Source organism: Cherax quadricarinatus, chromosome 28 (assembly GCF_038502225.1).
Source record: "Cherax quadricarinatus isolate ZL_2023a chromosome 28, ASM3850222v1, whole genome shotgun sequence".
Lineage (NCBI taxonomy): Eukaryota > Metazoa > Arthropoda > Malacostraca > Decapoda > Parastacidae > Cherax > Cherax quadricarinatus.
Window position 1 is genome coordinate 16,957,369 of NC_091319.1, and position 23,947 is coordinate 16,981,315.

The following is a 23,947-nucleotide window of genomic DNA, read 5'->3' on the forward strand; positions in this document are numbered from 1 at the left end:
CTAAGAGAAGATATATGTCGTGGTTAATTAATTCCTCTCAGTCATTGTTCTCACATTTTAGTATAGCGTCTTAGCGTCGCCTGATAACAGAGCACCGCTGGGCCGGGCAGTAAGCCATGCGTTAAAATCGCCGGGTGCGTTAGTTTCCATGTGTCCAGCGGAGGCTCCTGAGCAGACCTGAGTAGCACCACTGTGCTAAGTCACCCGTGGTACCAGTGCGCTGAGCAGCTGATACACTCAGCCCGAATGACCGGTGCCCTTGTACAGAAAGCTTATGCTCGTCGTCTGGTGATGTTCTGCAGAATCGCACTACTACGATTCCCATCGAGATTTGTTTCACTTCACCTCCAGACCTCAGAATGCAGTTATATGTAGAGAAACAAGTCTGGGACGCTTAGACTAACCTCTGCTATAACTCCAACTGTCGAGAGAATGTCACTGTGTGGTCAGCCTCGTGGTCACGTTTCCAGTGAGCAAACAACAAAGAAGATGTCACTTGACTGATAGCCTCTCACTGCAGTCTGGTGTATGATGCTATGACTCCCAGATGCCCACCCAGTCGCTCTCAAGCACGCACTACCCATGCTAACCGCCCCACGCCGGCAGTGACAGCCCAGCGACAGTACCAGTCGAGAAGTGTCCTCCGAGTTGCTTGCCAGGAAGTCCCGCCCAGTTGCCGAAGTTTTGTCGATGCCTCACTCGAGGGCACCAGGCATGTCGTGGTCCCAGGTTGAGTGAAAAACCTGCAGCACCCTACGATGACTCTCTCACTGCTCCAGAGGAGACCACCCTGCCACGCCACAGCTCAGCCGCAGCTGACCTCCTATGTTGCAGTATCTGTCCAGATGCAGGAAGGCGCAGATGCCCCTTCGACGCCGCTGCCTTTGGACCACGATGTTTAGCACACCCCACATATTTTTTCTTCCCCTCCTGTAGGTGCTTTCTTCCATGTCCATGTAGTATATATATTTTTATTTTTGTGTTCTGTGCCCTGTACCCATTAGAGAGACCGAGCTCCTTACCACCAGCATTGTCGGACGTGGACGACTGCGTAGGTACGAGCGCATGTAGACAGCCTGTAATCAGTCCTGCACAGACAGCCCATGCCAGTCTGCCCAGCGAAGCTCACTTTGTGCCACTCAGATGCTGCCTCTGTAGCCAGGGCCTCTCGTGGCCACTTCAGCCTGCCTTTGGCCTTGCCACGCTCACTCACACAGCGGCTCAGGCAGGAAGACACAAGGCCTAGCCACCAGTAGCTCTCGTGGATGGCCTCTCCCAAGCCATGTGGGCACAAAACAAGCCTGTGTACCCACCACGACTTAACAATAAAGTAAGAAGCCTCCGAAGATGTATCATTTACTACCCGCAACCAGAATACCAAACAAACTCGTTATAAACACTTTCTCTCTCTTTCTCTCTCTTTCTCTTTCTTTCTCTTTCTCTCTTTCTCTCTTTCTCTTTCTCTCTCTTTCTCTCTCTTTCTCTCTCTTTCTCTCTCTTTCTCTTTCTCTCTCTTTCTCTCTCTCTTTCTCTCTTTCTCTCTTTCTCTAACTTTCTCTTCTTTCTTTCTTTCTCTTCTTCTCTTTCTTTCTCTCTCTTTCTCTTTCTCTTTTCTCTCTCTCTCTCTCTCTCTCTCTCTTCTCTCTTCTCTCTCTCTAATCCTCTCTTCTTTCTCTCTCTCTCTTTCTCTTCTCTCTTCTCTTCTTCTTCTTTCTCTCTTTCTCTCTTTTTTTCTCTCTCTCCGCTCTGCCTCTCACACACCAACACGTAAGTCAAGTTATCATACATATTATAAATTACCTAGATAACCCAAAAATCCAGACAAAGTGCGTTACACATTGACTGCCCAGTGCCCTAAATTAATAATAATATTAATAATCATTATTAATAGCAATAATACATATAATTAATATTAATATTATTAAGCTATATTATAATAATCAAGTTCACTCATTACGCACCTTAAAATATCTGTAGTTTTTAATGTAGAGGAGAGGTGAGTAGACAAGAATAAATGAGAGAGAGAATGAGAATGTAGAATGTCTAATAGTTATGTAAACAAACGTTAAGTTGTTATTACCAGCCCCGACACGAATGATTCCTGTTCACTGTCAAGTCGATCTTCAGAAAAACATTCATATTTGTTAATTTATACAGTTATGTGGCATGTTCACAGATAATTTTTGAAAAAAAATAGATGGATTAAACAAAATTACAATAATTGCTTATATGGTCAATGCTTCAAGATGAATAATATACAACACATAATATATGTCAGATCATACACTTTAATGAGTGGTTTCCTGAGACAGTGACAAGCAGACAAAGACAGAACAGTGCAAATAGACAGACACATAGGCACACTAGTGACAATGCAGGTAGAATATGGTGCCAGAATATGGTAAGGTAAAGACACACAGGCATGGCAAAAAGGACAATATATAGACAGAAAGACACACATAAGACAGAAAGACAGACACACACAAAGACAGACACACACAATGGCAAATGCAACATTGTGGTGCAAAGAAGACCGTAGACGATGCCAGCCCAGGGGCCAGACACAAACTCAATCACAGTGACCTGGGCAGATGAACAGGCATAAATACTGAGAGGAATTGACAAGGTAGACAAAGACAGGATGTTCCAGAGATTGGACACAGTAACAAGGGGACACAGTTGGAAGTTGAAGACACAGATGAATCACAGGGATGTTAGGAAGTATTTCTTCAGCCACAGAGTAGTCAGTAAGTGGAATAGTTTGGGAAGCGATGTAGTGGAGGCAGGATCCATACATAGCTTTAAGCAGAGGTATGATAAAGCTCACGGTTCAGGGAGAGTGACCTAGTAGCGATCAGTGAAGAGGCGGGGCCAGGAGCTCGGACTCGACCCCCGCAACCTCAACTAGGTTAGTACACAGGTAGACAGAAAGACACACAGGTAGACAAAGACACACAGGTAGACAGAAAGACAGACACACAGGTAGACAGAAAGATACACAGGTAGACAGAAAGATACACAGGTAGACAGACAGATACAGACACAGAGATACAGACAGATATACAGACAGATATACAGGCAGACAGATACAGACAGGTTTATGTGCAACAATGAAAACAAATAGAGAGTTCGAGAGTAAGAGCCTTTCTTGCCACAATCTCCAGTGCAAGATTCAGGCTTCATCTTAGGGGCCATGGTGAAATTTACTGTCCAGTTAGTACAGTTAATACAGTATGATGCTGCTGATAGGGCAGGGTTACTCAAACTGATGCTGCCTGCATGACACATTGCCACCGCAAGTATTGTCAAATATTGTACAGCGGTGTGCTGTATAGTCCTTGTGGCTTAGCGCTTCTTTTTTGATTATAATAATGTACAGCGGTGTGCATCAGCCGGCCCAGCCCAGCTGCCAGATGCACGGTCGTAAGTCGAGTGGATGTATGTCGAGCAGGTCGTAAGTCGGATGGTAGGTGTATTACAATATTGCATGACAGTAAATCTTCTGTTTTTTGGTGCAATAAAAATTAATTATGTGAATAAAAATCAAAATGGAATTCAATTGTAAAGCCTGGAAATGTAACTAATAATCAGAGGAAATGTTATTTTAGTGCCAGGAATGCCTGCATTGTTTATTCTGGACCCTATTTTGAAATTGGAATATTTTGAACTGTGTGTGAAATGGGCCAAATTACCGATTTCCAGTCATTGTAGTGGGTAGTTGAAATAGTTGATTGGGCAATTTCTTGTGCTGAGCAATTTCTTTTGCTTAATTGATAAAATAGAAGTAATACTAGTGAAATAGCTAAGAATTTGGTAGAGTGGAATAATGTAATTGGCCTAAAATGGGAGTCGAAGTGGGCAAAATTGCCTATGCATAAATATTGCTGACACAGCAAAATTTGTGAGAGCTTAATTTCGTCAATTTTCCATCAAATTTCATACTTTTTGTTTTATTACCTTAAGAAAAAGAATCTCTACCATTTCATAAGAAAAAATTTTTTTTTTTTAAATTCTTGGACCCTATGGACAAGTTTCAGAGTGGGGGTCTGGACCCTGAAAGGGTTAAAATGCATTTTGCCCCAGGATTTCAATCATTTGCTATGTGCACCACATTTCTTTAAAATTTGTCTTCATTATATTTAATCTTTCACCCACTTTGTGTTCAATATCCTACACTGAATCTGTGAAATGAAATATATATGAGTGCTTGGTTTGTAGTCTGTTTTCTTTATTCAATGTTTTCAGATTTGGCAAACATCGTAAAAGTGTTGATAATACAAGTGGACTTCCAATGAAAGGTGAAAGAGAAGGGGAGAGAATAGAAGGACGAAATGAAATGGACAGAGCAGAAGTGGAGAGATTAGCTGCTGCTCGGCGGTTGCAGCAAGAAGAGCATGACCACATGCAGGAGCAGTACAGGAGGATGATTGAAAATACAGCACGAGCTTCTCAGGTAAAAGTTTACATGCTATTTTGTACTGTTTTGTACTGCCTCGGTGGGAGACGACTGACTTGTTAAAAAAAAAAAAAAAAAAAATTATTTGATTATGTTGACATGAAGCTTGGGCTAGGACTAAGAGCTGAAGGCCCCTCCTTCTCCCTCGGATAGGTAATTGCAAATTTCTGATTACATGTTCTCTTCACTTTATATGAATTTGCTATCATGTGGTGTATTTCTTTTGGTAATTTTGTATGTATGATGTACACTCACTGTATGTGACTGATGTAGTTCACAAACCTTACTGAGGATTTTTTTTTAAGCACGTCATCTGTTTCCCACCAAGGCAGGGTGACCTAAAACAAAGAAAAACCCAAAAAGAAAGAAACTTTCACTATCAGTCAACACTTTCACCATCACTGATGCATAATCACTGTCTTTGCAGAGATGCCCAGATACAACAGTTTAGATAGTCACTCCAAACTGCCAATATCCCAAAGCCCTCCTTTAAAGTGCAGGCATTGTACTTCCTATTTCCAGGACTTAAGTCCGGCTAACCGGTTTTCCTGAATCTCTTCACAAAATATTACCCTGCTTACACTCCAACAGCTCATCAGGTCCCAAAAGTCATTGGCCTCCATTCACTCCTATCTAACATGCTCACGCATGCTTGCTGGAAATCCAAACCCCTCGCCCATAAAACCACCTTTACCCCATCCCTCCAACCTTTTCAAGGACGACCCCTACCCCGCCTTCTTCCCCTACATGTTTATACGTTCTCCAAGTCATTCTACTTTGTTCTATTCTCTCTGAATGACCCAACTACCTCAACAACCCCTCTTCAGCCCTCTGACTAATATTTTAGTAACTCCACACCTCCTAATTTCCAAACTAAAAATTCTCTGCATAATAATTACACTACACATTGCCCTTAAACAGGACATCTCCACTGCCTCCAGCCGCCTCCTCACCGCAACATTTGCATCCCAAGCTTCACACCTATATAAGAGTGTTGGTACCACTGTATTTTCGTACATTTCCGTTTTTTGCCTCCATGGATAACTTTTTTTTTTGTCTCCACAGATACCTCAACACACCACTCCCCTGTTTTCCTTTGTCAGTTCTATGGTTAACCTCATTAACCCATCTGCTGACAAGTCAACTCCCAAATATCTAAAAACATTCACTTCTTCCATACTCCCTCTCTCCAATGTAATATCCAATTTTTCTTTAAATCGTTTGATACCCTCATCATCTTACTCTTATCTATATTCACTTTCAACTTTCTACCTTTATCCACCCTCCCAAACTCGTCCACTAACCTTTGTAACTTTTCTTTAGAATCTCCCAAAAGTACAGTATCATCAGCAAAAAGTAACTGTGTCATCTCTCATTTTGTGTTTAACTCCCCATAATTTAATCCCACCCTTCTTCCCAACACCCTAGCATTTACTTCTTTTACAACCCTATGTATAAATATATTAAACAACTATGGTGACATTACACATCCCTGTCTAAGATGTACTTTTACCGGGAAGTAATCTCCTGGTAAAAGTAGGTCTTAGACAGGGTTTATGAGGTTAACCATAGAACTGACAAAGGAAAACAGGGGAGTGGTGTGTTGAGGTATCTGTGGAGACACAAAAAAAAGTTATCCATGAGATTATTTCCCAGTAAAAGTAGGCCTTAGACAAGGGTGTGTGATGTCACCGTGGTTGTTTAATATATTTATAGATGGGGTTGTAAGAGAAGTAAATGCGAGGGTCTTGGCAAGAGGCGTGGAGTTAAAAGATAAAGAATCACACATAAAGTGGGAGTTGTCACAGTTGCTCTTTGCTGATGACACTGTGCTCTTGGGAGATTCTGAAGAGAAGTTGCAGAGATTGGTGGATGAATTTGGTTGGGTATGCAAAAGAAGAAAATTAAAAGTGAATACAGGAAAGAGTAAGGTTATGAGGATAACAAGATTAGATGATGAAAGATTGGATATCAGATTGGAGGGAGAGAGTATGGAGGAGGTGAATGTATTCAGATATTTGGGAGTGGACGTGTCAGCGGATGGGTCTATGAAAGATGAGGTGAATCATAGAATTGATGAGGGGAAAAGGGTGACCGGTGCACTTAGGAGTCTGTGGAGACTAAGAACTTTGTCCTTGGAGGCAAAGAGGGGAATGTATGAGAGTATAGTTTTACCAACGCTCTTATATGGGTGTGATGAATGTTGCAGTGAGGAGAAGGCTAGAGGCAGTGGAGATGTCATGTCTGAGGGCAATGTGTGGTGTGAATATAATGCAGAGAATTCGTAGTTTGGAAGTTAGGAGGAGGTGCGGGATTCCCAAAACTGTTGTCCAGAGGGCTGAGGAAGGATTGTTGAGGTGGTTCGGACATGTAGAGAGAATGGAGCGAAACAGAATGACTTCAAGAGTGTATCAGTCTGTAGTGGAAGGAAGGCGGGGTAGGGGTCGGCCTAGGAAAGGTTGGAGGGAGGGGGTAAAGGAGGTTTTGTGTGCGAGGGGCTTGGACTTCCAGCAGGCATGCGTGAGCGTGTTTGATAGGAGTGAATGGAGACAAATGGTTTTTAATACTTGACGTGCTGTTGGAGTGTGAGCAAAGTAACATTTATGAAGGGATTCAGGGAAACCGGCAGGCCGGACTTGAGTCCTGGAGATGGGAAGTACAGTGCCTGCACTATGAAGGAGGGGTGTTGGTGTTAATGTTGCAGTTTAAAAACTGTAGTGTAAAGCACCCTTCTGGCAAGACAGTGATGGAGTGAATGATGGTGAAAGTTTTTCTTTTTCGGGCCACCCTGCCTTGGTGGGAATCGGCCAGTGTGTTAATAATAAAAAATAATAATAATCTCCCTCTCTCCTACACACCCTAACTTGAGCCACACTATCCTCATAAAAACTCCTTACAGCATTTAGTAACTTGCTATCTATTCCATACACTTGCAACATCTGACACATTGCTCATCTATCCATTCTATCATATTCCTTTTCTAAATCCATAAATGCAATGAAAATATCCTTACCTTTATCTATATACTGTTTATGCAGAATTAAGTGTTGATGGTCTGTTTAAGCTTAATACAGCTGCCATGAATCTGGAACACATCTTTTGCATAAAGTCCAGGACATCTGTACAAACTCCTTTAACCAGTTTATTTTATATTTCAAGCTTATTCATATTTAATGTATGAAGTTTGCATTTCAGTGCATTATGAGAATTTTTGGTGCTGATTACAGCTGTGTATCTGCTGTTTTCTGAGTTTGATCCTTATTTCACAGCTTTTACACTGGTATCTTCCTTATCAGCATCTTCAGCTGGTGTAGAAATACAGTCTTCAGAAACCATACTCCCATTATAACATTAAACTAAAAAATGTATAGTCACAAGTTGTGTGAAATGTTTTCCCTGTAGGTACTGTAATAAGTGCTAGGCCATCAGCTTGTCACTGAGGGGTTTGATGACTATCAGACAGTGTACCAGAGTGCTCTCAGCACTATTGGGCAGACCTAATAAATTAAAAATAGAAATGTGTGTGAGATGGTAAGGGAAAGGGGTGTTTAATGGTATTGGTGGCTTATTATTTCAGTCTCAGCAGCAGCAGCAACAACCACAGATTCGAGGGGATGATGGAGAACCATCAAGGTCAGAACGCATGCATCAGTTGAGAGCAGAACACCAGCGTCGACATGCTCAGAGAAACCGAACTTATCCTACAGATGACTTAGAGGAGAGATATGAAAGTGCTTTAAGACAGGTAGGTTGAACTACCCTCATACACTCATTAGGATGAGCTTTTAAGGTTATTCTTTCTCTTTAGGCTACAATAATAAATGTAGGATTCAGATTTGTTATAGCCATTGGATTAGATCATAACATTTTATATATAATTTGATCACAGGATGACCCAAAAAAGAATGCATTCACCATCACTAGCTTCAAAGATGTCTTCCAGAAGTGCATGGGCACCACAGTTCATGCGATCCACCAAAATATAAGTCTCCATCCTACAAAGTATAGCACTGTATTACCCACTTCCACTTCGTAACTCGTGTCTAACTAACCAGTTTTCCTGAATAACTTCATAGATGTTACAGTTCATACTCCAAGAGCACAAAAAAACTCAAATATCACTTGACTCCACTCACTGATCTAGATGCTCACAAACTTAACATGTTTCTTCGTTTTTTTTTTTTTTTTTTTTTTTTTTTTTTTTTTTTTTTTTTTTTTTTTTTTTTTTTTTTTTTTTTTTACACCTCAGATTTATACACCACTTTAGCCAATATGTCCGCTTTCATCCATTCTGAATGACCAATCTCAATAGCTCCTTTCATACTGCCTCGCCATCTAATTTCTTTGCTCATCTAATTCCAGCTACCTCCTTGCTATATCATTCAAGACCATGCTTCACACCCATATGAAAATTTTAACACTATTTTATTGTGATATATCACCCTATGTTTGTGTTCATTGATAAATGTTTTTCTACTTACTACTCAACACTGTTTCTGCCCTCTTAATGTATTCTGTGATTCACCTCATCTTTTGTAGTCCCATCTACCAACACTTGCACACATGCATACATAATTACATCCACATGTAAATACAAAATTACAGGAACCTTGTACAGTAGGGCCCCACTTTACGGCTTTCTGTTAATACAGACATTTCAAATTATGACCAAAACTCTTTGTATGGCTCCCCTTACCTCACTATAATATAGTCACCGTGCACCACTCGGTTTGTTCACTGCGTCTCTCCATTATGTATGGAAACTTGCCAAATTTTCAAGTGTTTTAAAGTTATTTTATATATATATAAATATACAAGGTATGATATAGCACGTAATGAAAGTAGTTTGTTAGATTATGTATTGGTGGATAAAAGGTTGATGGGTAGGCTCAAGGATGTACACGTTTATAGAGGGGCAACTGACATATCGGATCATTATTTAGTTGTAGCTACAGTTAGAGTAAGAGGTAGATGGGAAAAGAGGAAAATGGCAACAACAAGTAAGAGGGAGGTGAGAGTGTATAAACTAAGGGAGGAGGAAGTTCGGGTGAGATATAAGCAACTATTGGCAGAAAGGTGGACTGATGCAAGTATGAGCAGTGGGGGGATTGAAGAGGGTTGGAATAGTTGTAAAAATGCAGTATTAGAATGTGGGGCAGAAGTTTGTGGTTATAGGAGAGTGGGTGCAGGAGGAAAGAGGAGTGATTGGTGGAATGATTTAGTAAAGGGTGTGATAAAAGAGAGAAAGTTAGTTTATGAGAGGTTTTTACAAAGCAGAAGTGTTATAAGAGTAGAGTATATGGAGAGTAAAAGAAAGGTGAAGAGAGTGGTGAGAGAGTGCAAAAGGAAGAACAGATGATAGAGTGGGAGAGGCACTGTCAAAAAATTTTAATGAAAATAAGAAAAAATTTTGGAGTGAGTTAAACAAGTTAAGAAAGCCTAGGGAACAAATGGATTTGTCAGTTAAAAACAGAGTAGGGGAGTTAGTAGATGGGGAGATGGAGGTTTTGGGTAGTTATAGTTATAGCAAACTGATACTGGCCAGTTAGATATGTTGTAATTGGATAGGTTGTGGGTGATCCAGCTACATCAAGTGACCACCAGAGAAAATATGGTAAGTAATAGTCTTGTTATGTTCACGTGTAACCCCTCCCCACCTTTTCCTTCAGTCAATTTAATATAATCCATACAGTCTACAACTAATTAGTAGTGCCATACCTGTGGGTGCTATCCACTTCTATACTGGTCTAGGATAGATATGGGTAAGATTTGTGTGGGTTATCAAAGGGGCCACTTGCAACAACCAGGGGTGGTTTAAGTTTTCTCACACACCTACATAGGGTGACTACAGTAAACAATATATGGCTGTTGCCTTCCAATGAGATTACTTGTATGAATGTAATGTTGAGGTTCATACAGGTAACCCCTTATAAATTTTCTATATCTGCCCGTTGGTCCTTCCGGGGGCGTTGACCCCCGGAACTCTCTCTCTCCCCAGTGAAAAATTAATTGAATTAATTACGTGGGTATAGGGTACACAAATTTAATCGATTGTGTGGTGGATGATAATTAGCCCAATTAATTGCTAGCACATGTGTGGCTAGGATTTATACAAGAGTAAAGCGCAAGAATTACTCTTATAAGGTGTCTACTTAAGCTGTATAATCGGTGATTATTAATTCTCTAACCATGGTTGGGTCTGAGGAAGTTAGTGCGGCTGGCAAGTCCATGGATGTCAAAGCAAAGAAAGCATCATTGCAAGCTCGGAAGGGTCATGTTACTAAATCATACAGCAAGTGTATGGAGTTAATGGGACAAGAAAAGGTGAACCCTGATGAACTAAAGTTACACCTAGATGCCTTAGAAAATAGATACGAGTTATTAAATTGTGGTATAAAGACTGTGAGGGAGATCTGCTGGCGAATTGTGCAAATGATGTTGAAAGGGAGCGGCTGTTGGATCAATATTATGAAGCAAAGGACAACATCGTGTCCTGTAAAACTAAGGCTCTGGATAAGGTGAAGGGTGTAAACAATGTTGCTGGTCAACCTAGTAAGGAAAAATCAGAGATGTCTACCAAAACTGCCAGAATTATTCATGCGTGTGTTTAATCCGGGAGAAAATTGGGAGGACTTTTGGTCTATCTTTAAAGCAGTCGTACATGATAGGAGTGATCTTGCGAGTGTTACCGAATTATGCTATTTAAAGGGACAAGTAAGGGGAGATGTGCATGTTCTCATACAAGCATTTCCAAATGTAGATGACTCCTATAGTGAGGCAGTTGACTTGTTGGAGGTCACTTATGGTAACTTGGAGCAAAGTAGGCTAGATCTAGTAGCTATTTTGGCTAATTTGAAGACTCCAGATCACAACCGCAATGGCTTACAGTAATTTAAGATCAAACTAGAAAGCACCCTTAAGACCTTGAGTAATAAATATGATCTGGAGGGAGCAGAGTGGTTGTTGAGTGCCTTGATACAGAATAAATTGAACTACAAAACAGCTGAGTGGCTATCTAACAAATATCACAAGGGTTACTTCGGGTTGGAGGAAATGAGAGTGGGCCTGCAGGAGTTAATTGTCCAACTGCAGACCAGCCAATCCAATACCTCTAGGAATATCACGTCTAGAGACCCCAGTGCACCTGTCAAGTTTTACAAAAGGAAAATTTATCCCAATGTCAATAATCATAATTCACCTACTAAAAGGGGTTACGTAGGCACATATCAAGTAACAGGGACCAGCAATAGTGCTTCTTCACATCAAAGCAAGAGGAGTAAGTACCACAATAAGGGTAACCCAGTTGATAAGAGGTCAGAAAAAGAAAGGAGAGACTGTATCTTCTGCAACGGTTGTTATTTCTCTTAAGAACTGTAATGCCTGTAATTCATGGGATGTTAAAGTGGAAAGATTGGAAGAGCTTGCTAGATGTATTAGGTATCTAGGAAATCACAATGTAAGGGATTGCCATGCTAAATTGAACCATTGTTATCAGTGCAACAAGGGAAGGTACCTCCTAGCTATGTGTAAGGGTGGATCTAATTTTAATGATGGTGAAGAGAGTGGTGAGAGAGTGCAAAAGGAGAGCGGATGAAAAGTGGGAGAGGTACTGTCAAGGAATTTTAATGAAAATAAGAAAAAAATTTAGAATGAGTTGAACAAGTTAAGAAAGCATAGGGAACAAATGGATTTATCAGTTAAAAACAGAGAAGGGGAGTAGTAGATTGGGAGATGGAGGTTTTGGGTAGATGGCGAGAATATTTTGAGGAACTTTTAAATGTCGACGAAGAAAGGGAGGTGGTAATTTCGTGCACTGGCCAGGGAGGTATATCATCTTTTAGGAATGAAGAAGAGCTGGATGTGAGTGTGGGGAAGGTACGTGATGCATTATGTAGAATGAAAGTGGGTAAAGCAGCTGGAACTGACGGGATCATGACAGAAATGTTAAAAGCAGGGGGGGACATAGTGTTGGAGTGGTTGGTATTTTTGTTTAATAAGTGTATGAAAGAGGGGGAAGGTACCTAGGGATTGATGGAGAGCATGTATAGTCCCTTTATATAAAAGGAAGGGGGATGAGAGATTGTAAATGTGAAAATTATAGAGGAATAAGTTTACTGAGTATACCAGGAAAAGTGTACGGTAGGGTTGTTATTGAAAGAATTAAGAGGCAAGACAGAATGTAGAATTGCGGATGAGCAAGGAAGTTTTAGAGTGGGTAGAGGATGTGTAGATGAAGTGTTTACATTGAAGCATATATGTGAGCAGTATTTAGATAAATGTAGGGAAGTTTTTATTGCATTTATGGATTTAGAAAAGGCATATCATAGAGTGGATAGGGGAGCAATGTGGCAGATGTTGCAGGTGTATGGAATAGGTGGTAAGTTACTAAATGCTGTAAAGAGTTTTTATGAGGATAGTGAGGCTCAGGTTAGGGTGTGTAGAAGAGAGGGAGACTACTTCCCGGTAAAAGTGAGTCTTAGACAGGGATGTGTAATGTCACCATTGTTGTTTAATATATTTATAGATGGGGTTGTAAGAGAAGTAAATGCTAGGGTGTTCGAGAGAGGGGTGGGATTAAATTATGGGGAATTAAATACAAAATGGGAAGTGACAGTTACTTTTTGCTGATGATACTGTTCTTATGGGAGATTCTAAAGAAAAATTGCAAAGGTTAGTGGACGAGTTTGGGAATGTGTGTGAAGGTAGAAAGTTGAAAGTGAACATAGAAAAGAGTAAGGTGATGAGGGTATCAAATGATTTAGATAAAGAAAAATTGGATATCAAATTGGGGAGGAGGAGCATGGAAGAAGTGAATGTTTTCAGATACATGTATTTGGGAGTTGCCGTGTTGGCGGATGGATTTATGAAGGATGAGGTTAATCATAGAATTGATGAAGAAAAAAAGGTGAGCCGTGCATTGAGGTATATGTGGAGGCAAAAAATGTTATCTATGGAGGCAAAGAAGGCTATGTATGAAAGTATAGTATTACCAACACACTTATATGGGTATGAAGCTTGGGTTATAAATGCTGCAGCAAGGAGGCAGTTGGAGGCAGTGGAGATGTTCTGTCTAAGAGCAACGTGTGGGGTAAATATTATGCAGAAAATTCGGAGTGTGGAAATTAGGAGGTGTGGCGTTAATGAAAGTATTAGAGGGCTGAAGAGGGTTTGTTGAGGTGGTTTGATCATTTAGAGAGAATGGATCAAAGTAGAATGACATGGAGAGCGTATAAATCTGTAGGGGAAGGAAGGCGGGGTAGGGGTCGTCCTCGAAAAGGTTGGAGGGAGGGGATAAAGGAGGTGTTGTGGGCGAGGGGTTTGGACTTCCAGCAAGCGTGCGTGAGCGTGTTAGATAGGAGTGAATGGAGACAAATGGTATTTGGGACCTGACGAGCTGTTGGAGTGTGAGCAGGGTAATATTTAGTGAAGGGATTCAGGGAAACCGGTTATTTTGGATAACCGGACTTGAGCCCTGGAAATGGGAAGTACAATGCCTGCACTCTAAAGGAGGGGTATGGGATATTGGCAGTTTGGAGAGATATATTGTGTATTTTTATACGTATATACAGTGGACCCCTGGTTTACGATCACCTCCCAATGCGACCAATTATGTAAGTGTATTTATGTAAGTGCGTTTGTACGTGTATGTTTGGGGGTCTGAAATGGACTAATCTAATTCACAATATTCCTTATGGGAACAAATTCGTTCAGTAATGGCACCTGAACATACTTCTGGAATGAAATAATATCGTAAACCGGGGGTCCACTGTACTTCTAAACTGTTGTATTCTGGGCACCTCTGCAAAAACAGTGATTATGTGTGAGTGAGGTGAAAGTGTTGAATGATGATGACAGTATTTTCTTTTTGGGGATTTTCTTTCTCTTTGGGTCACCCTGCCTCGATGGGAGATGGCCAACTTGTTAAAAAAAGCAAAATATTATAATAATAATGAACGCCGCCAATTCAGTGCACTGTTTACCTCACTATGGGAGCAGTTCTCTCATGCTTTGCTTACATTTTTGACAGTCGTTTGGCCAAATTTTGTGTTTCTAAGCATGGGTCCTAAGAAAGTAAGCATAAAGGACAATGTTGAGAAGAAAAGAGGATGATTTTCATGGAATTAAACCATGAAATCATAAATAAACAAGCGAGGTGTCTAGGTTTTGCGTTGATGGGGAAGCAGGGGGAGTGGGCTCATAATTCAAATGTTGGCTCTTAACTCAGAGCAAAAAATCTACCCAGGGATGGCACGTATCTCAAAAACTTGTACGTTGGGACACTTGTAAGTCAAGGTTCCACTGTATTACTAAATTTAAAAGGAGAAACTTTCCTTTTTTCTTTTAGGCCACCCTGCCTCGGTTTGATACGGCTGATTTGTTGAAAGAAGAATAATAATATAAGCAGAACAACCACCTTGAAAAAACAGTGAATTTCTAAGAGCTTTCATGATTTCTCATATTACAGTATCACAGTTCCTTGATAATGTAAGAAATCACAAAAGTGCTTGTAAGCTCGTTTTTCACAGTGGTTGTTCTGCATATTGTGATAGCACCTGTTTACTGTGATCTTCTTGCATGTATAATATAAAAATATTGTAAATTTCACATTGATGCTAGATTATGTGGAAGTGGCCACAGAGAATAAGGCCACTGATTCAGCTTTGTGTCTTGAAGTTTTCTTTATGCTTGACATCTTTTGGAGGTTATCAAAGTTTTTATTTTTTGTTACATGTTTTTCTTACCAATCACAAAAACTAGTACCTTGACCCAGCTTGTGAATATTACTAAATCTTTTTCTTTCTTTCTTTCAACAAACTGGCTGTATCCTACCAAGGCAGGGTGGCCCAAAAAGAAAAGTGAAAGTAATATATACAGGACAAGGGTTTACTGGCCCATTTCTCCTGGCCTTTTATGGCTTATGGTATGGACATATGACACTGAACATCAAGTCATGCCTCTAATAAGCATTTTTTTTTAAAAAAACACTGGCCTTCTCAAACCAAAGTAGGGTGACTCGAAAGAGAGAAACAGTTTCACCATCGTCCATTCAATCACTGTCTTGCCAGAAACATGTTGACATCACAGCTCAGATGACTGTACAGTGTTTAAGTAATTTTCTTTTTATTGGTATAAATTCCATGATTGTCTTGGAGTACACCTTAATTTCAAGCTGGTGAAAGTTTTCCTTTCTTTTTTGGGTCATCCTACCTCGATGAAAAAAATATTTAATGGTGTAAAAAAAGTAATTTATTTGTATACATTTTTTTTTTTTTTTAACACACCGGCCATTTCCCACCGAGGCATGGCGACCCAAAAAGAAAGAAAAAACTTTGATTATCATTCAACACTTTCATGTCTCTCTTTTATGTGCGGGTTATTTGTGTATTGTGTATGTGCAAGTTTATTTGCTCCCAACTTGTAAGAAGTTTGTGGGTTACATTCAAAAAATGTGTTATTTGACAAGTACTTTATGTAATCAAGAAGACTGAGATCCTAAAGCTAATTTGTTTTTATGGTTAATACTTCATATGGTTTTAAATCTATAAACATAATCCCTAACCTGAAGAACACTTGTTTAGCTAGGGAGTTTTTGTCCATATTTGTACATTCTTCCCTTCGATAACTACTGCCTAACCAGCATTTTAATTCCTTTGTTGGAACAGAACATTAATAGAAGAACACCAGAGTTTGCCTGCTGGTTCTTTCTAAGCAGATGCAACTCTTCTCCAACCATTTTCAAATTTAGCATTCCACTTCTTTAAGTGGATGTGACTAGTCCTGTCAGTATAGCAAGTCTGTGGTTGTCTTCCATATAATTTCTTGCATCCCACATGGCATGATATGAACCCCAGCTTTAGTTTCAACTATACTTGAGTTTCTGAATGTTTAAGTCTTTAATGGAAGTACTAGTGGTAGTGACTACTCTTAAGATTGTACTGAAAGAAGGGCTAAAAAAGATATCCCAAGACCAAAATGTTTTCAAGTAAATATGTCCTAGTGTCTGCTCACACAGCAAGACAAAACGAGTTGTCATTGGATTCCATCTGAGGGCCTATAGGCTACACAGCCCTGAATACCTGGAGGAGAATTGACTACATTCACTGGGTCTTCCCTAAATTAAGGTTCCCTTATTTCATTGATGACCATAGATCAGGGGTGGGCAAACTTTTCAGTGCAGGGGCCACTTTCATTATAGAGAAAGTCTGCTCACAAATGTAAGTTGATGCAAACAACACAAACAACTTTCTTGCAATTTTTTTCAGATTTTGAAACTTTTCTGAGTGCAGAGATGCATAAAACTTGATCTTGGCAGGCCGCATGAAAACATGTGGCTGGCCCATGGGCTGTAGTTTGCCCACCACTGCCATAGATGTTGTGCTCCTCGGATCAACACTCCCCAACTCTAAAATGGCTATTAATATTTTTAGTGCATTTTCTAAGAGCAATCTTGAATAGCTACTACCATCAGCACAACTATTAAGAGACTTTACAAGTAAGAAACCTGTAAGTCTAGTTCACATCAGAACTGGCATTTGTCATACCATGTGGATGGTGCAAGAAAATTCATGTGGCAGAGATAGATAGAAACACTAATGTTATTGAGCATAAATTCACCTCCCATACAGAAAATGTTAATTATGCCTATATTATTCACTGGAATGGTGTCATACTTACGACCAAGGAAGAGGATCTACACGAATGCCTTAGATCTAGTCATTGTCTTGGCAGTGCAGTTATGCAAAATACAGGGTACCTTAGTGTCTCCAGAGTTTTGGTTAAATTGATTTTAGGCAGTCAAGACATATAGCCATCAGGAAACAGCCATTAGACAATCCCATTAATCCTTTCAGGGTTTTCGACGTACTAGTACGGCTTACGCACCAGGGTTATTGACATACTAGAACGCCTAAATTCCAGCATCTTCAAATCTAGCGAGAGAAAGCTGGAAGGCCTACTTATGAAAGAATGGGTCTATGTGGTCAGTGTGCACAGTATAAAAAAAATCCTGCAGCACACAGTGTGTAATGAGAAAAAAAACTGTATTTTCGTATGGTATTTATGGTTGTATTCTAGTTTTCCTGGCTCATTTTATAGAATGGAAGACATATTACAGAAATTGAGATGATTTTGATTGGTTTTACAATGAAAAGTACCTTGAAATTGAGCTCAAAGTAGCAGAAATGTTCAATTTTTACCAAAGTTCAAAAGTAAACAAATCATGCCAAGCGTCCAATGCACATCAACTGGTGAGTCTAATATTCTTTCACAAGTGCACTGATATTATTTATACCATTTCTACACTAATGCAGTAGTCTGCATAACAGTAAATCTTCTATTTTTTGTAAGAATAAAAATTTAAAGTGGAAAGCAAAAGAAATATAAGAGGGGCCTGGAGACGTGACTAACGAACAAAGAACTTGTTATTTTAGTGCCAGGAATGTCTGTCTTGTTTATTCTGGACCCTATTTGGAAATTGGCATCTTTTGAAATTTTGTGTGAAATTGGCAAAATTGCCAATTTCTAACCACTTTATTGGATAGTTGAAATTGGTAAATGGGTGGTTTCTTGTACTCATTCGATAGAAAAAATGGAGTTCTGGCGAAATAAATATGATTTTTCTCGACTAGTACACAGGAATTGGCCGAAAATAGGGCTCAAAGTGGGCGAAATCGCCAATGCGTAAACATTGGCGAGACTGCTAACTTCACGAGAGCATAATTCCATAAGTTTTCCATCAAATTTCATACTTTTGGTGTCATTATGACCAGGAAAAGATTCTCTATCATTTCATAAGAAAAAATAATTTTTTTTTCTCCCCAAAAATTTTTAACCCTGAGAACAAGTTTAGGAGAGGGCCTCTCGACCCTGAAAGGGTTAACCATTTTTGCACCCTGCCTATACTACAGCTGACATCAGTGCTGCCTTGTATTTCCATGCTTTTCTGTTTGTCTTTTACTAATAAAGACCCCTGGTGGGTTAACCCTTTCAGGGTCCAGAGGCCAAATTTCCAAGGGTGCACCAGTGTCCAAGAATTTTCAAAAAATAATTTTGTTATTTTTTCTTATGAAATGGTAGAGAATCTTTTTCTGAAGGTAATAAAACAAAAAGTAAGAAATTTGATGGAAAAGTGACGAAATTATGCTCGCGAATTTTGATGTGTCAGCGATATTTACGCATCGGCTATTTTGCGGACTTTGACTCCCATTTTAGGCCAATTACATTATTCCAGTCGACCAAATTCTTAGCTATTTCACTAGTATTGCTTCTATTCTATCGACAGAGTGCAAGAATTCGCCAAGTCAACTGTTTCAACTACAAAATAAAGTGATTGGAAATTGGTAATTTGCCAATTTAATGCAAAGTTCAAAATACTCCAGTTTCAAAATACAGTCCAGAACAAATAATGCAGGCATTCCTGGCACTAAACTAACATTTCCTCTGTTCATTAGTTACGTTTTCAGGCTTTACTAATGAATTCGATTTTGATTTTTAATTCACACAATGAATTTTTATTCAAACCAAAAAACAGAAGATTACTCTTATGCAATATTGTAATAATTGTATAAATAATTATTTTATTTTATTATCACACCGGCCGATTCCCACCAAGGCAGGGTGGCCCGAAAAAGAAAAACTTTCACCATCATTCACTCCATCACTGTCTTGCCAGAAGGGTGCTCTACACTACAGTTTTTAAACTGCAACATTAACACCCCTCCTTCAGAGTGCAGGCACTGTACTTCCCATCTCCAGGACTCAAGTCCGGCCTGCCGGTTTCCCTGAATCCCTTCATAAATGTTACTTTGCTCACACTCCAACAGCACGTCAAGTATTAAAAACCATTTGTCTCCATTCACTCCTATCAAACACGCTCACGCATGCCTGCTGGAAGTCCAAGCCCCTCGCACACAAAACCTCCTTTACCCCCTCCCTCCAACCCTTCCTAGGCCGACCCCTACCCCGCCTTCCTTCCACTACAGACTGATACACTCTTGAAGTCATTCTGTTTCGCTCCATTCTCTCTACATGTCCGAACCACCTCAACAACCCTTCCTCAGCCCTCTGGACAACAGTTTTGGTAATCCCGCACCTCCTCCTAACTTCCAAACTACGAATTCTCTGCATTATATTCACACCACACATTGCCCTCAGACATGACATCTCCACTGCCTCCAGCCTTCTCCTCGCTGCAACATTCATCACCCACGCTTCACACCCATATAAGAGCGTTGGTAAAACTATACTCTCATACATTCCCCTCTTTGCCTCCAAGGACAAAGTTCTTTGTCTCCACAGACTCCTAAGTGCACCACTCACTCTTTTTCCCTCATCAATTCTATGATTCACCTCATCTTTCATAGACCCATCCGCTGACACGTCCACTCCCAAATATCTGAATACGTTCACCTCCTCCATACTCTCTCCCTCCAATCTGATATTCAATCTTTCATCACCTAATCTTTTTGTTATCCTCATAACCTTACTCTTTCCTGTATTCACCTTTAATTTTCTTCTTTTGCACACCCTACCAAATTCATCCACCAATCTCTGCAACTTCTCTTCAGAATCTCCCAAGAGCACAGTGTCATCAGCAAAGAGCAGCTGTGACAACTCCCACTTTGTGTGTGATTCTTTATCTTTTAACTCCACGCCTCTTGCCAAGACCCTCGCATTTACTTCTCTTACAACCCCATCTATAAATATATTAAACAACCACGGTGACATCACACATCCTTGTCTAAGGCCTACTTTTACTGGGAAAAAATTTCCCTCTTTCCTACATACTCTAACTTGAGCCTCACTATCCTCGTAAAAACTCTTCACTGCTTTCAGTAACCTACCTCCTACACCATACACTTGCAACATCTGCCACATTGCCCCCCTATCCACCCTGTCATACGCCTTTTCCAAATCCATAAATGCCACAAAGACCTCTTTAGCCTTATCTAAATACTGTTCACTTATATGTTTCACTGTAAACACCTGGTCCACACACCCCCTACCTTTCCTAAAGCCTCCTTGTTCATCTGCTATCCTATTCTCCGTCTTACTCTTAATTCTTTCAATTATAACTCTACCATACACTTTACCAGGTACACTCAACAGACTTATCCCCCTATAATTTTTGCACTCTCTTTTATCCCCTTTGCCTTTATACAAAGGAACTATGCATGCTCTCTGCCAATCCCTAGGTACCTTACCCTCTTCCATACATTTATTAAATAATTGCACCAACCACTCCAAAAGTATATCCCCACCTGCTTTTAACATTTCTATCTTTATCCCATCAATCCCGGCTGCCTTACCCCCTTTCATTTTACCTACTGCCTCACGAACTTCCCCCACACTCACAACTGGCTCTTCCTCACTCCTACAAGATGTTATTCCTCCTTGCCCTATACACGAAATCACAGCTTCCCTATCTTCATCAACATTTAACAATTCCTCAAAATATTCCTTCCATCTTCCCAATACCTCTAACTCTCCATTTAATAACGCTCCTCTCCTATTTTTAACTGACAAATCCATTTGTTCTCTAGGCTTTCTTAACTTGTTAATCTCACTCCAAAACTTTTTCTTATTTTCAACAAAATTTGTTGATAACATCTCACCCACTCTCTCATTTGCTCTCTTTTTACATTGCTTCAACACTCTCTTAACTTCTCTCTTTTTCTCCATATACTCTTCCCTCCTTGCATCACTTCTACTTTGTAAAAACTTCTCATATGCTAACTTTTTCTCCCTTACTACTCTCTTTACATCATCATTCCACCAATCGCTCCTCTTCCCTCCTGCACCCACTTTCCTGTAACCACAAACTTCTGCTGAACACTCTAACACTACATTTTTAAACCTACCCCATACCTCTTCGACCCCATTGCCTATGCTCTCATTAGCCCATCTATCCTCCAATAGCTGTTTATATCTTACCCTAACTGCCTCCTCTTTTAGTTTATAAACCTTCACCTCTCTCTTCCCTGATGCTTCTATTCTCCTTGTATCCCATCTACCTTTTACTCTCAGTGTAGCTACAACTAGAAAGTGATCTGATATATCTGTGGCCCCTCTATAAACATGTACATCCTGAAGTCTACTCAACAGTCTTTTATCTACCAATACATAATCCAACAAACTACTGTCATTTCTCCTTACATCATATCGTGTATACTTATTTATCCTCTTTTTCTTAAAATATGTATTACCTATAACTAAACCCCTTTCTATACAAAGTTCAATCAAAGGGCTCCCATTATCATTTACACCTGGCACCCCAAACTTACCTACCACACCCTCTCTAAAAGTTTCTCCTACTTTAGCATTCAAGTCCCCTACCACAATTACTCTCTCACTTGGTTCAAAGGCTCCTATACATTCACTTAACATCTCCCAAAATCTCTCTCTCTCCTCTGCATTCCTCTCTTCTCCAGGTGCATACACGCTTATTATGACCCACTTCTCGCATCCAACCTTTACTTTAATCCACATAATTCTTGAATTTACACATTCATATTCTCTTTTCTCCTTCCATAACTGATCATTTAACATTACTGCTACCCCTTCCTTTGCTCTAACTCTCTCAGATACTCCAGATTTAATCCCATTTATTTCCCCCCACTGAAACTCTCCTACCCCCTTCAGCTTTGTTTCGCTTAGGGCCAGGACATCCAACTTCTTTTCATTCATAACATCAGCAATCATCTGTTTCTTGTCATCCGCACTACATCCACGCACATTTAAGCAACCCAGTTTTATAAAGTTTTTCTTCTTCTCTTTTTTAGTAATTGTATACAGGAGAAGGGGTTACTAGCCCATTGCTCCCGGCATTTTAGTCGCCTCATACGACACGCATGGCTTACGGAGGAAAGATTCTTTTCCACTTCCCCATGGACAATAGAAGAAATAAAAAAGAACAAGAGCTATTTAGAAAAAGGAGAAAAACCTAGATGTATGTATATATATATATGCATGTGCGTGTCTGTGAAGTGTGACCAAAGTGTAAGTAGGAGTAGCAAGATATCCCTGTTATCTTAGCGTGTTTATGAGACAGAAAAAGAAACCAGCAATCCTACCATCATGCAAAACAGTTACAGGTTTTTGTTTCACAGTCATCTGGCAGGACGGTAGTACTTCCCTGGGTGGTTGCTGTCTACCAACCTACTACCTATCAGCACATTTGTGAACGTATATTAGACCCACCAGCAAGTGTGTATTAGACGTGTGAGGTCATTTGTTTACTCTTGAACCGGCAAAAATTTAACATTTCCGCTACTTTGAGCTCAGTTTCAAGCCATTTCCAGTAGTAAAACCAATCAAAATCATCTCTATTTCTGTAATATGTCTTCCATTCTATCAAATGAGACCAAGAAATCGTGAATACAATTACAAAAAACGCATGTAAAAACACTGCAAATTTGCTGTTTTAATCGAAAATTCCGGTCTAAGTTTTTGTTTCCTCTCATTATGCACTATGTGCTGTAGGATTTGTTTTATGTGGTGCACACATACCACATAGATGTATTCTCTCATATCAAGGCCAAAATTTACCACTCACAACTTATCAGAGTGAGCTGAGCTCATGCCGTAGATCTACGGTTTGGACCCTCAACGTAAAGCCGTAGATCTATGGCACGGACCCTCATGGGGTTAAACATTTCCGTAATAGTGTTACCAGTATTGCACAAGAGTCTCTTTTGTACATAAGGTATACAACATGTAAAACTAATTATTTTATACCAAAAATTCAGGGTTCAACTTGAATACAAAGTTGGGCTCTATTTAAGTATACGCAGTAATATATATTATACAAGACAGTAAAATTGAACCCTGTTGAGGCAGTTATATCTGGCTCTGTCTAATGCCATGAGTGAACTTTTGTTTTCTTCTAAACAGGCAGGTGGATTAATTTAGATTTATGATGGATAATCAGATATTTTTCTCAACTTCTTAAGCACCTCTGTCCTAGAAAGCATGTTATGCAGCTCCAGCACTCTCTTATAGTTAACTGATATCATGTACTGGGAACTTTTGTGTATTGATTTGATTATAAAATAATGAAATAGGCAAATTACACTCCTGCATATTTTGACAATTTGTGTGGATTTAAGATGTGTTCATGTGACTTTTTTTTGACTTTAAAGCCTGTGTGAGTGGGCACTGCTTTGAGCTCGTTTCTCCCAAAATTATTGCAGGTGCTTGGAGAGAGAGGAGACTCGGAAGCTGACAAGGCTAACAATAACACGCTTAACTCTACTGACCCCAAGCCGCAAGTAATGTCCAAGAGTAGTGCACATAGGATCTCTGAAAGTCCTAAACCCACACCCTCATCCTCTCCCTCTGCCACTACTAACAGTATAAAAGGTGTAGGAAATCCAAATAGGCACTCATTCCATGGGATTATTAGCAAACCATCTAATAACACCTCTGTCAATAAGAATCGCAACTCCTTCTATGGCTCTTGCGTAAGGGCAGAAAATGATTCACCAACCCCTA

The 23,947-nt window shown here is 39.9% G+C and overlaps 1 protein-coding gene across 35 annotated transcripts in view; it reads left to right on the forward strand.

Annotated features, from left to right (window-relative positions):
* Positions 1–23,947, forward strand: part of baz (par-3 family cell polarity regulator) — a 713,284-nt gene that overhangs the window by 629,769 nt on the left and 59,568 nt on the right. For 29 of the 35 annotated variants that reach the window (XM_053782976.2, XM_053782958.2, XM_053782965.2 and 26 more), the window contains 3 exons: positions 4,246–4,453; positions 8,034–8,201; positions 23,647–23,724. In XM_053782976.2, the coding sequence (XP_053638951.1) occupies positions 4,246–4,453; positions 8,034–8,201; positions 23,647–23,724 (454 nt within the window). The remainder of the gene's footprint in view (positions 1–4,245; positions 4,454–8,033; positions 8,202–23,646; positions 23,725–23,947) is intronic. The other 6 variants (XM_053782988.2, XM_070089425.1, XM_053782973.2 and 3 more) reach the window with 1 other exon arrangement.